The 15,091-nt window shown below is 32.2% G+C and overlaps 1 protein-coding gene across 2 annotated transcripts in view; it reads right to left on the bottom strand.

Annotated features, from left to right (window-relative positions):
• Window positions 1–14,873, bottom strand: part of LOC130891315 (neuropilin and tolloid-like protein 1) — a 692,365-nt gene extending 677,492 nt beyond the window's left edge. Inside the window, exons 1-4 of one of the 2 annotated variants that reach the window (XM_057795951.1) lie at window positions 14,555–14,873; window positions 10,393–10,420; window positions 8,678–9,124; window positions 6,475–6,956 (exon numbers count right to left, since the gene is read on the bottom strand). In XM_057795951.1, coding sequence (XP_057651934.1) covers window positions 6,475–6,526 — 52 coding nt within the window. In that variant the 5' untranslated portion in view covers window positions 6,527–6,956; window positions 8,678–9,124; window positions 10,393–10,420; window positions 14,555–14,873. The remainder of the gene's footprint in view (window positions 1–6,474; window positions 6,957–8,677; window positions 9,125–10,392; window positions 10,421–14,554) is intronic. The other variant, XM_057795952.1, reaches the window with a different exon arrangement.
• Between the last annotated feature and the right edge of the window lie 218 nt (window positions 14,874–15,091).

The following is a 15,091-nucleotide window of genomic DNA, read 5'->3' as shown; positions in this document are numbered from 1 at the left end:
AGTTCTCTTTTCTTTTCGACACATGGGGAACTAAGCGAGAACCGTATGAAACACAAAAGCGAGGCGGATGTCAATGTTTAAAGCTGTCTCGTGTATATATATACGTGATTATGTTACTGTGAATGCCCGAAATGCCGTATATATTCAGATACTCTGGTGCCTGGTAACATCCACCAAGGTAGTTGGTGAATGACCGTTATTTATCTTTTTCATGACGATTTCGGTAATTCACCGGTTACTGTTATCATAGACCACGACGACTTGGTCAATGCTCATTATGACCGAAATTATGATGCCTGCCTGATTGATATAGAGAAATAATGATGTATGGAAACAGAAATTCTGACTAATGAAGTCATAAATTGTTACAATAAATAGAATCATAAATAGATGCAAATTGTTTATTAATCGAAATCATTGAAACAACCTACCTATACTAGGTATAGTTAGGTAAGTTAGGTTAGGTTAGTTTAGGTTAGGGTAAAAAACGTAACCTCTTGTTACATGTGTTAAAAAAAATAGCGCAGCGACGTATTGTCGACTGTGATCAGTGAGTGAAGCAGCGCGTAGCGTATATTAAAGAGAGAACAGTTCTCGCTTTTCGAACAAACATTGGCGTTTGTTAACATTCACACAAATTATAAATCGCCGAATCTAAGGTTCACAGTATCTCCTCCGTGTATTTTAACTTTCAACGGTGTATGTCCGATTCAAGTATAAATTAAGAACAGTTTTCGAGTTACACCATCGAAATTGGTGATTGTCGACATACACTGGTGCATCTTCACATTCACTAATGTTGGACAGTAACATATAGATTCGATTAGGTTAGGTTAGGTTTAAAACTGTCATGTGTATATATAGATTTGGGGTATCGTATACACTGTGACCCAAAGGATCTATTGTGTCGATATATTCGTCTTCTATTTCAAGCGCTCACAGATGTAGTCATCTGGAGTTCCTTAGTGTTTCACACTTCGAGAGAATGTGGATTCAGGTTTCAACCTCTATGTAACACAATCTGCGCGCTGCATTATCTGCTAGTATCTTCAGATGTTTGTTGAGGCGACAGTGCTCCGATAGAACTCCTTTTTGTATTCGTAGATTGTTCTTACTTAGGTTCATATATTCAGCAGATCTACTCTGGTTATAATTGGTTTTACTCCTATTTACTTTATTTTCCAGAGCTTTTTCCATTGTTTTCATTATTTTTTCAATCTTGTGTATAGTTATATCAAGATTCATTGAGCTAAGATAAGATTCTGTGTTCGAAATAAATGGTATTCCTATAGATTGCAAGAAATTGATCGAGTTAAAAATTGTGTGAAAATCCAAAAAAAAAAAATTTTTGAAGTAATATCAAATTATTCTTTGCAATCTTTACCCAAAACGAATTAACGCTGTGTAGATGTGGATATCCATAGTTCATTCAAATTCATTGTATATTATAAATTATGATGAATACTTATTTTTACATAAAACTGCCTCGTTTCAAAATGGAAGTCGAGCAGCTGAATCTGAATTTCTATTATTTCAGTCTATCATATACCCGCATAAAGGGAACTTTATGGGGGTCGTTTTTTATCTTTAAAAATATGCATCAAGTATAAAATCAGATCTGGAACGTATACTGACAGAAAATCTTGGTTTTATTGAACAAACATAAAAAAATAATTGCATCTCAAGTCATGAAATTGTAAAAAAATTCTAACAACCTCAATAAGGGTGGATATTAGAGATACTGCAGCCATAAGGTTAATAAATCAGCTTATTGAGGAAGAGATGGATAAAAAAATAATATAAAGACAAAGCTTTTGTATATATTAGGTATTGGCAAAAAGACATTAATATTTATTGTGAATAATTGATATCATAAAACGAATTCAAGTCATGAGAAGTTTCAGAAAGATATGATATACAGCTTAAAAAATATCTGCAGTTTGTTTATATTGCTTATCAAATTTGTCAAGTTACATGTCCCAATAGTAAAAAATACTAAAATCGCCTCCTTGAACGAAAACTCAACGAAGTTAATCATAACCGAATAGTTCGTCACGCCTATCGTCAAGTTAGACAGGTTCGTGCGTTTTGGCATCAATTCTACAAGCTCAATGACAAAAGAGTATGTAGAATTGCACGTTGAAGTGAAAGGTCAAATTTTTTTAGCGCAGGAGATAAAACTGCCGTTTTCAAAAATAGATTGCAAACTGTCTTCCCTCCTACTGACAACACAAATTTCCCAAGTGATTTTGCCAATAAAACCGATCTTCTAATTCAATATATAAACACAGATTTACCAATCTAAATGAAAATATACCATATAACTTTATGTCCGGAAAGCTTTTGATCAGATCTGGTATGTCGGACTTGTTGAGAAGCTTCTGACTATCCAAATAATAAAATTGATATGTTCATAACTTACTGACCTCTTTATTAATCTAAGGGTCGGTTAGTAGTCACCTAAGCAATTTATCACCCTCTGAAATTTTACAAAGCCTCATACTACCCCCCTTCTGTACATCATCTATACATAAACGGACGATACTGCATTGTTTGTTTCCGTCCAAAATTTCGTTCTCTTAACGTCCAATCCCAAAATCTTCTAAATCAAATCTAGGAATGTTGTGATAAATGGAGGGTGACACCCAATTCTCAAAAAGCCCAAGCTACCGTCTTCAAGCATTTAAGTATCCGAAGCAATCAACCCATAATCGAAAATAGGGCAAACGCCTACTACATTCACTCGACAATCTCTGCAATAAATTCGTATCTTGCAATAAGTTCACTCTCAGGTACTAACAATACAACTGCCGATTCAGTCCTAGTAATACCGTTAACCATTAACAATGTCAAGTTTTATGATGAAATATCAGAATTCACATCAGTGTTGCCATATCTCAAAAATTAAACAGCAGTCCTCGTATGATCTAAAATACCTGTTCTAAAATAAAGAATGAGAAGAAACTACAAAAGTGCCGCTTCATTTAATTTTCTCAATTAAAATATTCTTTCAAGTTTTAATAACCATCATGATGTTCTTCTAAGTTTTGACAATAAAATTTTTGGAAATACCAATTTTTTCAAGTTGAGATATCGTTAGTCTAACTTTGAATTGATTATATCAGAAAAATTAGTTATTGGCGAGAACACTTGAGCAAATAGCGAGTTGAATTTCAACCCCGCTCACGTATTTCATTAATAAAATGTTTGAGCAAGGCACCTATCCCTCAGTTTTCCGAGTGCCCACGCCTCACCTATACATAAATATAGAAATGAAACCCATCCCTTTAATTACAGGCTCTAATTTAAGCTCAGTATTTCAAATAATAGAAGGAACATTCGGAAGGTTAGAAGGGTGATGTTTAGATAACTGAATTATGTCACTAGAATTCAATATACAGGGTGTCCCTAAATTCGATTACCAAAGCTCTAAGGGAATTTCCTTGCGTCAAATTATGCCTATCGGGATAGGGAACTTATGTCCGCAAATGCATCCTTTCCAAGATACAGGGTATTAAAATTTTAAAAATAAATCGATTTTTTTTCGATAAATCTCAAATAGTGTGATGTGATTATTATTGAAATTTTTAGATGATTATTAGGTAGTTAAACTACTTGTTCTAATGTGAATGGATGATTTTTTTCAGAGGCATGCAGGAGGGGGTCAAGGACCCTTTTTTCAACCCTGAATTCTCCGCCACTGGATAAATTGTTATTTTTCTCAAATTTTTGAATTCTACCATCGTTCCTTAATAAAAAAGGAATAACATTTGACTGCGCTGTAATTTACCGTTTTCGAGAATAATATCATTTTGTAACCGCTCTCCTGATTTTTTAGAAAAATTTAAAACAGCTTCTTTCGCATCAACTTGAATCGATAGGTTTAGTATCCTAAAAAATGATATCTGTTCGTTAAACTACACGTTTTCTTTCAACATTTAATTAAAACAAAATAGGTGAAACACAATATATTCAAGCAACTGCTTAAATTGTCCACCACCTTCGTTTACACAAGCCCTTAGTCTACTCAGCATGGATAAGCATACGTTGCGGAAACCATTGGGCATATTAGAAATTTTTTCTATTGCCGCTTGTATACGACTAACAAGATTTTCTTCATAGATTAGAGAATTCTTATGCCCACAAAGAACAAAATCAAGGGGAGTAAGATCCAGAGATATAGCTGGCTAACCTCGACCTATCTAGTTCTGTCCATTTTCTGAAAAATGTACAGAAGCTACATTATTCTGAAATGTGATATTTTGTCGGGTATATTACGGGAACTTCTGGAAGACTGTCAAATAAATTTCTACGTTTTATTTTAGAAAAAACATGTATGGATCTACTATGTAATCGTCTACTACTTCAGCCCAAAAATTTATAGAAAATTTTTCCTACTGTGCATAAGTAAAAGGTGAACATTGCCTCAGCGGTAAATAATATTAATTCATAAAATTCATCCTTGTCCCTATGTTGTTGAAGATCCCAAATAGAAAATTCCATGCGAGGTGCAAAATCTCTTCGTAAAACATCTTGTACTTTTGTAAATTTATAAGGATGCAATAACTGTTCATTTGCAAATCTCCAAGCAGAGTTTTTATTCAATTTGTAACTGAGGAATCAGATACTTAGTTAGATAGTTGATTCTCTATACTACTCAAAACGTTGTTTTCAAAATAACTGAACGGGTAGTTCGAGGACGCCCGGCGTTATATTTGAACTTCCTGTTTCTCTTAATCTTTTATCAATACTGGCAAAAATGGAACGGCTCCGATGATGTCTATGTGGAAACCTTTATCTATTGTCCTTTGCCAATATTGAATTTAGTCGACTTTTTCTTTTTTTAATAATTTATCTTGTAATGCACACATTCACATAACCGTCAAAAATCAAACGTCAACAATTTCAGTTTAACAAGAACCCAATTGGTTTCAAAGTTTCCTAATATTCTAAGTCAAAGTAAATTTGAATTTCTAAAACATCCAACGTTTTCCAAAACGCTTATCAATGCTGCGAAAGATCAGAGTGTGGAGAAATGAAGGAGCTAGAAAATTTGACGCATTTTGTATGATTTGTTTGTGTAAAATTGTTATCTGAATGGTAACGAACAAATATCATTTTGTAGGACACCATTAAGCTATCGATGAAAGTTGATTTGGAAGAAACTGTATTTTTCTAGAAAATCAGAAGAGTGGTCCCAAAATAGTGTTTTTCTCGAAAACAGTTAATTCCAGCGTAGTCAAATGTGATTACTTTTTATTAAGGAATGATGGTATAATACAAAAATTGACAAAAATATCTATTCATGATAAAACAAGTAGTTTATCAACCAGATAATCGTCAAAAAGTTTCAATAACAATCTATCGCACCATTTGAAATTTATCGCCAAAAAATCATTTTATTTATAAAACTTTAACACCCTGTATCTTGGGAAGGATGCGTTTGCGGACATAAGATCCCTATCCCAATAGATATAGTTTGAGCCAATGAATTTATCGGAATTGTCTATGTAATTAGTTTTAGTTATTGTAAAAAGGAGAGTCATATTCTAGATGGTGACCCGATATCTTGATAGTCAAGTTATCGAACCACCCCATAACTTATTTTTACAAAAAATCAACGGAAATTCCACGGCAAAGAAACGAGATAAAAAGGACAGTTTTTTGAGTTTCTCAGAATTTATTTTCTTTTACGTTGGCCCAGAAACCTAAATTTTTCCAAATCGGTGGATTGGGATTGATAGAATAGCCATTAAGATCTACTGATTCGCCATTAGATTTCTTTTTGTAGTGATATATCAAAAGTATTATATACAAAACTATAGCCCCCTGACTAAGATTACTTAAAAAGACGAATCGCGCTTAGGATTAGATCAGTCACGCCTTAGATGTTGAGTAACGCTAGAAGACATTTCTATATCAGATTGTTGCCAATCCTCCCAAAACGCCCTCATTTATTTATGAACAAATATTTTTTATTTGGTTTTTCTACATCGTATAGTCTAAATGGAATTAAATATTTTCAACAGAAAAATAAGGTGAAGAAAAAAATTATTATTTCATTTTAGTACTTTTTCACACTTGTCAAGTGTTGTATTATTGGAAAATTTGATGTAAGTATGATTTTTGGTTGTAGCGAAATATATTCTTATGTAAACAAAATTCTTATTCTTTTTAGGTGTCAGTGTTAGTACAACTTTTCAAGAAATACGAGAAAAATGGATCAATTAATCAATCTCAAAAGAAATTTGTAGACCTATCATCCGCTAAAAGTTATTATTTTCAAAATTTAAATAGTTAATATTGGTTTATAAATATTTCAAAACATTCACAATGAAAATATGTTGTGTTGTCTATTGAAACTTTAATTGGTGCCCCGAATGTCACTCACGTAGTTAAAAAAATTGAAGTTTTCATTTTTGTATCTACTATCCATATATGATTTTTAAAATTGAGAGATAATGATCTACCTACCCCATAAAAATAATCCTTCCCATTTTACAGATATCATCAGGAACACTTTCATCCAAAATAAGAACTAAAACACAATTAAACTCAATAAACTCCACGTTCTTTGAAAAATAAACTTTAAAGTGAATTTAACAGCACTCAGCACTTCACCGACATTAGCACTTTTGTTTGAATGAAACTATTTTTAGCACTACGTAATGAAAATATTTCGGTCTGGAAATGATCGGTTGACTGAAAGTTATAAAGATACCTCCGAAAAACCGATTCAATAAAACTATAAACACTTTTATCCCGATAAAAATATATGGAAATAATTTTCACCGGCCACTTTACGAAAATTATGACGTACAATTTCAAAATTACTGAGTCTACGTCTCCGTCCGCTCGCATCAAGATTTGCCGCACAACTAAATTTTCAGCTGTTTCAGCTTCCCAAATCTCCTGCATTGTGCGAGGTTGCCGCAAACGCAACTCCACTCCAACATCTGGAAATGATATAAGATTTGTTTTTGGCCTTCTTCCTTTGAATATCATCATTAGAAATAATAGAAAATTAATAATCTTTCAATTAATTGCACATTAATCGACTGTTTTTAATAGAAAATGTGGAATATCGAATGCAAAAATACTTCTCTTTTAAGGTATTACACTTTCATAATATTAACTTTATATTCATTGGTGATATAACATGGTGTGGATCAAATTCCCGTCTTTTCCAGGTTGGATTTCACATTTCCCCGGTTGGAATTTCGTGAATTTACTACACGTTTTTTTGATGTATATCTATTTTAGAAAATGCAAGTGTAATAAAACAACCAAGTTATTTTTTTAATTTAACTAATTCTTGCTCCATGGAAGCAAGGATTTTTTTCTATTTTGTTTTCAATTTTCTCTCTGTTTTTCTAGTTTTCTTTTCTCGGTTTCCAGCAAATCTTGCGATTTTATCAATTTGTGCCGCGCCATATCATGAGTAGGCATTTCTTATTTGTAGAGAATCGTACCCTAATCTATTGCCTAAGTGATTCTTCTTTCAAATTTTCAACAATAATTTCCTTATTGACAGATAATCTTCTCTCTGCTGTGGCAATGTTGTGAGAAATTATTAGTAGAAGTTTTGTTACGACTATTGTTTTCGATAATTTTCATCCAAAAATAAACTACTGTATTACATTTGGGAACTCTTCTTATTTAGAATTCGTCACACCCCTAGCGTTGTATCTGTTTGCACTCAACAAAATGTCAAAGTCTTCGGACATCAGTTGCATGAATTCTTTATATCGTTTCCTGTCTCATTGGGATTAAGGAAACTTATTGCTTCATTAATTTCGAATACTAAGAGGCATTTTTTCAAAAGTTTGGCAACTATATACATCAAACAGTTTCTACAATCATTGCGAAAGATCACCATGTTTTCAAAGCTACTCCTGCGGAATACCCTAAATCAATACCTTGCACTTCTTTATAAATAGGAGTTCTTTGAGAATTTCACCTGCAACGAACCGCCTCATTAAGTTATTCAAAACCGAAATCAGCTCTTCATAAAGAAAAAGTCTAAATTAGAAAAAAATATTTATTTATTGAGAGTGCTCTACTCATCAAATTTTCCTGTTAGATGTGAAGCTATATGAGCTATATCAATTTTTTAGGATACATCGTAATTCTTATTACTAATATTGGCCCCTGAATTACTTGAAACACAGCAAACAATGTATAATTTAAGGCTTGTTAAAGTTTGAGACGCAGCGATATCCGTGGGAATTTTTGCAATAAAATTCATCCAAACTTGTTGGGTAAAATACCAAATTTGGAAAAGAGTGGTATATATGAAATGGTGATTTTGACGGGAAGTATATTGTGCAGACTACGAAATTAATTACTGTCCGGTTTAAGGAGCACATAGATCATTTAAAATATGGACGGACCGACAAATCGATTATTGTCAATGGATCCAATAATAAATTGTTGGATGCACTTGAAAGCATTGAAATGGCTAAATGTAAGAAAAGCTTAAATAATGCCAAAGGGCCAATTACTTACACCCAACTCTATAGTTTAGTATAAATTTGAAGATTCTTGCCAAGGTAGTTTTCCTGTGGGAATTCATTTTCGAGGGAGAAGGTAGTTTGGTGGGAAAATTCAGTATAAAACATGTAAGACAAGTTATTAGGTTTTAGTTTAAGTTCAGTCTCTGAAGAAGATAACTTACTTATCGAAACGCGCGTCAGACAGTGTAATTAAGAGTGTTGGTGTAGTGGTAGTGTGTTCAGGATGAATATCACCAGTAGTTCCAGAAATTCCAGCTTAGTTAAAATATGGGATTCATTCTGTAGAGAAGTGCGACCATGATTGAATTCGGAAAACCAGCGAAACACGTTGGCTCGAGATGTGCTTCATCACCAACAGACGAAGCGAGTTGATCAGCACATTGCTGTCAGTTTGGTCTACGTCGAAAGTCATAGAAAATCATGGCACGAAAATTATCGCGATTTAATTCCATTCTTTGACCAAGACGAATGTTTCAAGTATCTGAGTATGTTCACCAATAAAAATGTCAAATTCACTTATGTATTTAAAATTTGATTCTTTTAATTCCAACACGTGAGATGAATTCAAGCACACGGTATATTTTCTTATAACTAATTAGTTCGCATATCTGAAAATTATAAACTTATTAAATGTCAGATTGACATATTCACATTAACTTAAGTAGCAGCTTTCGTACAAATGTCAAAACAACAACAAATGTCAAAGCAAAACAACTTCTGATCAATTTTTTTTAGCCTGTTGCATATTCATTATGTACTTTCAGATTGAAAGAAATTTGTGAAAACAATAAAAATATTCATATAAATTACTTAGTGAAGTTATTGAATAATTTTATATTTCAGACTAATTGTGAAATGATATGATACTCTATGAATGTCAAAACGTATTTTTTCTTCGACCGTGCGTTTTAACCCACTTTCCCGCACGCATTTTAGTTTTGAATGTGTCACTTTCCCGCACTAGTGCGGGAAAGTGACATTCTTCAAAGGAGAAACAAATATCAAAACTGGTTTGATATCAGTTGCTATGACAACCCAAGCATGTAATTGTTACTAAAACGTCAAAGTTGTTCAAAACGTCTTGGAAGTGACCGAATAAGAACAATCTTCTTTTAAATTAAACCACATTAAACCGAATCCGATACAATAATATTAATGGATTCATCCGACGAATAACTTCCCGAAGCCGTTTTGAAGGCTGCAAATGAAGCTAATTCCGAGCTGTTACCTGCCAAATCCAGACTAAAGTATGAGAAGCAATACGACCATTTTGTTACATGGTGTAAGGAGAAAGGGGCCAAAACTTATAAGGAAGAGGTATTTCTGGCGTATTTTTCAGACCTAAGTAAGGTTTTGAAATCTAATACATTATGGTCCCGCTATTCGATGGTAAAAAGTTTCTCTGTACTACAAATGACTTAAAACCGTTGCCGTCACCGTCATCGTCATCTTTATGCGACCTGCAACCGATGCCATCTTCACCGACGTCATCTACCTTCCAGTTGAAACCAAATAACTCCACTGGGCCGGCAATTCTTACTAGTCTACAGAATACAACAAATTGTGTTTTCAATATTAATATTTATAATAATTAATAGTTTTTAGTTAAAATTTTGTATATTATTATGTTTGTTGGAATAAAATAATTTTTGAAAAATGGGTTGGTATACTTTTATGTATATACGGTCGTAGAAAAAATAATGTTCCTAACTCATGCGTAAAGTGTCTTTCCCGCACTTGACCGCTTGCCCGAACTCCGCTCCGCGTCGTTCGGGACAACTGCAGTCGCGTGCGGGAAAGTATCACTTTCCGCACTTGTTAGGAAAATAACTATTTCATGTATGAGGAAAACACTAAGAAATGTTATGAAACATACCTGGAAAACCGATATTTCGGGCACAATTCTGAAATAACAGAAATAGAATGTTACAGTTAAAATCACTATGATAAAAATTTCATATGAATCAATTCTTAACATCTGTGAGCTAACAATATAAGTTGATTGACTTCTATATATTTAATTGGAAATCTTTTATAGATTATAAGTGATGTTTATTAGAACATTTCTGACTGGGAGAGAAATCTAAATTACAATCAGAACTAGAAAAAAAAGGAAGTAGATCTACAAGACGACATAATTACCCTGGAATGTAGCATGGAATCAAGGTAGCAGTGTGAAATTAGCAGAAATCAATAAAAAAATATGCAAAATTTGTAGCTATTTTGTTGCTATTTAGTTACTGAAACCGCGATTTTGTTGCTTAAGCCATTCGCGAAAAATCGCAATTACTGCTAAATTCATATATATCAAGCATAATTTCGATAAATCAATAAATATCGAGTCAACTGGTGAACCAAAATCTGTTCTAATTTGTTGGTGCTAGCTATTCAAATGAGCCTAAAGAATAAGCAACAAAATCGAAACTAATAATCGGCAAGTTAGCTTCTTCTCGTCGTATGGTACACTTCAACAATCGGGAGTCTTTCATATGTTGAACTTGTCCAAACAATTGGACTACTGAGTGAACAAGAGATTCTTAGATCTGCATTTTGGCGGTGCGGTTTAGAACTCTGCTCTGCAGTACACTCATATTTACATAGTACGCCCGGAATCCAGCTTTTTTTCTATCCTTGATCAATGCTTAGCAGTTTGTATTTGTCTATCGAATTTCCAAGATATTTGAAGGTTGTTCCTCCCAGATAACTCACGTATATATAAATCTTCAGTGATGACAAATATATTTTTTCATTAAGCTGATACCATATATTGTTGACTGTCCCCGTTTTAGCCATCCCGAACGCTCGGCGTCTGTCAAGCTGATACATCTACGTTTGAATTAACTATTTTATTAGCTGATGCGTATTGCCATTCGAACATAAATATTTAATGACAGCTCATTACATAATTTGTCCCATTTTGAGAGCAATCCTCACAACGAGTAACTTATACTATTACCAAATAGAAACTAAGTATCCAAAATGACTAAAATTTTAGTGAGAATCTCTCAATGCATGCCTAAATATATGCGGTAAACGCCTAAGATATGCGTCACTAACTCGGTACCCGCCAAATATAGAATTCATTCCTTTGTCGTTTCTTGTGAAGAGTGAAGGTTTTTCATAATTATAAATATAAAAGTTGATACCAATAGTGCCTTCATATTTATTATTCGACTGCCTCGACTATACAACTACATATATATTTCCCAGCTTATATTGATAATGGCTGACATCTTCAGGTTAAGGTTGGAAACTTTCCAGAGAACCCTCGTATACTGAAGTTTTTATGAAATAAGCTATTAGAACATTTGATATTTTATTGGAATCGCAAAACAAAATATGAAAAGCTACTTAATAGTGAATCTATTCATTTTCATATGAAATCGTAGCTGCTGGTCAGAAAAGAGAAATTTGAAAAAATGTTGCCTGTTTTTGTAGGGATTTATTGTTCTTCTTGTAATAACTTTTTCTTCCTCCCCACCTTTTCTTTTTCACCCTTCACCCCTCCCTCCCATCCTGTTTCTCTTTCCTCCTTTTCTTTCTTTCTCCTTTGAATTTAGTACCTCTCTCTCTATCTCCCTACCCCTCTTATTTCCTATTTCACAACTCTTTCTTACTCTACCTCACCATTTCTTTCTCTCTCTCTTCTTTACTCCCCTACCTTTCTTAGCACTTGGTGAGGTTCAGATGGCGCTTTTTTATCGTTCCAATTACAGTAGTAGAGGGACATTGTGGTAGGTGATTAGTAGCTTTCTGATTGGTTCCGCCATATTCAGTACCTTTAATTTACACAAACGTAGGTGTGAACAAATCTGATTTGAGTTAAAAATTGATATTTACTGTTGGCATAAAATATTTTTTAAAAATTCCTGCTCCTGGGTGTAAAAAAAATGGAGTTAGATTGATGATATACTACTTTCCAAGAGATCCAAAGAGAAGGGAATTGTGTTCAGCTTGATGAAAAGATCCTAATTGGACTCATGGAGATTCAGCTGCGAGATTAGAAAGGAAAGTATGATAATACTGTACTATGTTATCTTTTATTTTTTTAATTGATGTCCAATATTGAAAGAATTTATTTTTTATAGCTTTAATTTGATAGTGATCGATGGGAGATAATCAGAATAGATAATAAGAAAAAATTGAAAAGTAACGCTCTTCCTACTATAGTTTCAAGACAAACTAGTTATGCTACAGGAGATTTATTTTAGGGACAGAAACATTTTAGTGGATTATACAATAATTACTAAGTTTTATTATAAGTTTTTTCATGTAAAAGTTACAATATTAAGAATGTATTCAACATTTAACTTTTTTTACGATATTAATTGGAAAAGAAAATATTATTTTTACTTCTAGATTTAATATTTCTTTATCAAAAACAATATTTTTAAAAATAAATTTCCACCAGTTATAAAATTTTTGATTTACTTTTATAAAAATAAAAATTTTGAATAAAAATTATTAGTTTTCACACGAATTATCATTTTATTAGTTTATTTTATTAGACTACTACAAATTCTCTGAATAAGAAAATTTTCTGGTGAAAAAATTCATGTGCCAAAAATTAAACCATTTGAGTTCTCTAGGATTGGCTCATTAGCTTATTTGGGGTTAAAATTACTCTGAGTCTCTGACAGTGAGCGATAAGCAGTGGCGTCGCTCGGTGGGATTTATTAGATTCAAAAAGTTGTTAAAATAAATAAAAATATGGCGTTCTTTAGACTATTGCATATTTCACCCTATAGAATTATTATGAGCAAACGTAAAATCAGAATTACGAAAATGTAATCAGTCTCCAAAACTGAATAAAGAGGTTGTAGAAATTGTTAAGAAAGCTCTAGCAACAGACCGCCAGGCTTTGGAAAAACTGTGTTGAATATGTTATCAAAGAAAAAGATGAGTATGTGGTACAACCCTTCATAATTCAATCAAATGATTACTCTAGCTCAGACGATTCTAGCTACCTTTATTATTTATGAAAATACTTTGGAATTGAAATTTTTTTTTCATTTGCGAAGAATCTATTTTCCTTTATGGTTTTTGCTTTAAAATTTCGTTTTCCAGAAAAGAAATGAAAAGGGTACAAAAAGGAGTCAGTTCACGCCTGGTACACTGTTTAAAGTTAAACCAAACTTCCTTACAGGCAAGGTACATTTTACTCGTCTATTTAGGTTTTATAATTTAATATTCAGATGTAGCAAGTTAACGAGGTATAATAATGATTTTTTTTTCTCATTCCATGTACGATTAAAATTAAGTGCATCTGTCTAAATTCCGGCGTATAATGCCATCCAATTTATAATGATTCGATTGCATTTTAACGAATACTGTCTCGCAAGATATACATATTCTTAAAAGTATTTCTGAAAATAATAAATTTATCTATGTATTTTTTCTATCTATGTGATTTATCTATGTATCTACGCCTATGGAAGATCAAACAATCAATCAAACATCCCTCGACTCCCTATAGTTTAAATTTGTTAAAAAAATAAACATTTCATTTGATTTAAAAAAAAAAACTTCTACTGACTTCGTAATTCGAATGTCCTTCGTCGTGTATTATTATCTCGAAAAATAGTGAATTCCAATGAAAAATCGACGTTTCGAAAATTTTGTCATATTTGTTTATATATAAATTTATGTATTAGTATATGAGCACACTATATAATGTCATAGTCCCGCTGCTTGAGTAGGTAACATATTATAGATTTCCTATGAGAAACACAATTACAAACTATTTAGCCTTACTTTTGATGGGATTGATAGAATGATTGATTTCAAGTACATAAAGTAGTTGGTAATAATAACCTCAAAACCAAAATTTATTTTCGAAGAGATCTACTACAAAAATAAAAAATATCAAGTGAATTATATCATCGAGTAATGGGAAAATATATAAAGAAACGTATAAAAATGTTATGTAACCTAACCTATCACAACCGGCATAAGAATTCTGTTATTTTCAAAAACAATGCCGTTACAGATATGAAACTACAGAAAATCAAGAAATAATAAATTAAAATTCATCCTACCTTATTGTGAATAAATTATAACTCTAATCAAAACACTTTTCACAATGTTTGATAAAGTAAATCACTTGTTAAATCGAACCTTCCGCACTAACGTCTAACACTACCGATTTTACTGTTATGAATAACTACCAAATCTCTAATTCTTTAGCATAAAAAAGTCGAAAGCATTCGCCAAGTATGACGATGCGTAAAAAATTTTTTTCGACAAAAAATTTTTTTTTAACTTGAGAACAAATATTTTTGTATATCGTCTAAAATATATTTCAGATGTATATTATTTGTATACAGGGTAAATTGAACGTACATATTATAGTAGTCATCCGAGTTTTGGGCTAATATATTTATTATTTCATTTCATTTAATATAAAAACAGTCAGATTGTCAATCGTAAACAAAGAACAAATAAAATTATATCAAACTTCACGTAAAAATCGTCTTTACAAACTACATATCTGTAATTCAAAATAGATTTATTTGGAAAATTAAATCTCCATAACATTCACATTGATAGAATGAATAAATATTTAAATGACATTA

This window comes from Diorhabda carinulata, chromosome 3, assembly GCF_026250575.1.
Source record: "Diorhabda carinulata isolate Delta chromosome 3, icDioCari1.1, whole genome shotgun sequence".
Taxonomy (NCBI): domain Eukaryota; kingdom Metazoa; phylum Arthropoda; class Insecta; order Coleoptera; family Chrysomelidae; genus Diorhabda; species Diorhabda carinulata.
This window is presented reverse-complemented; position numbering and strand designations above follow the sequence as displayed.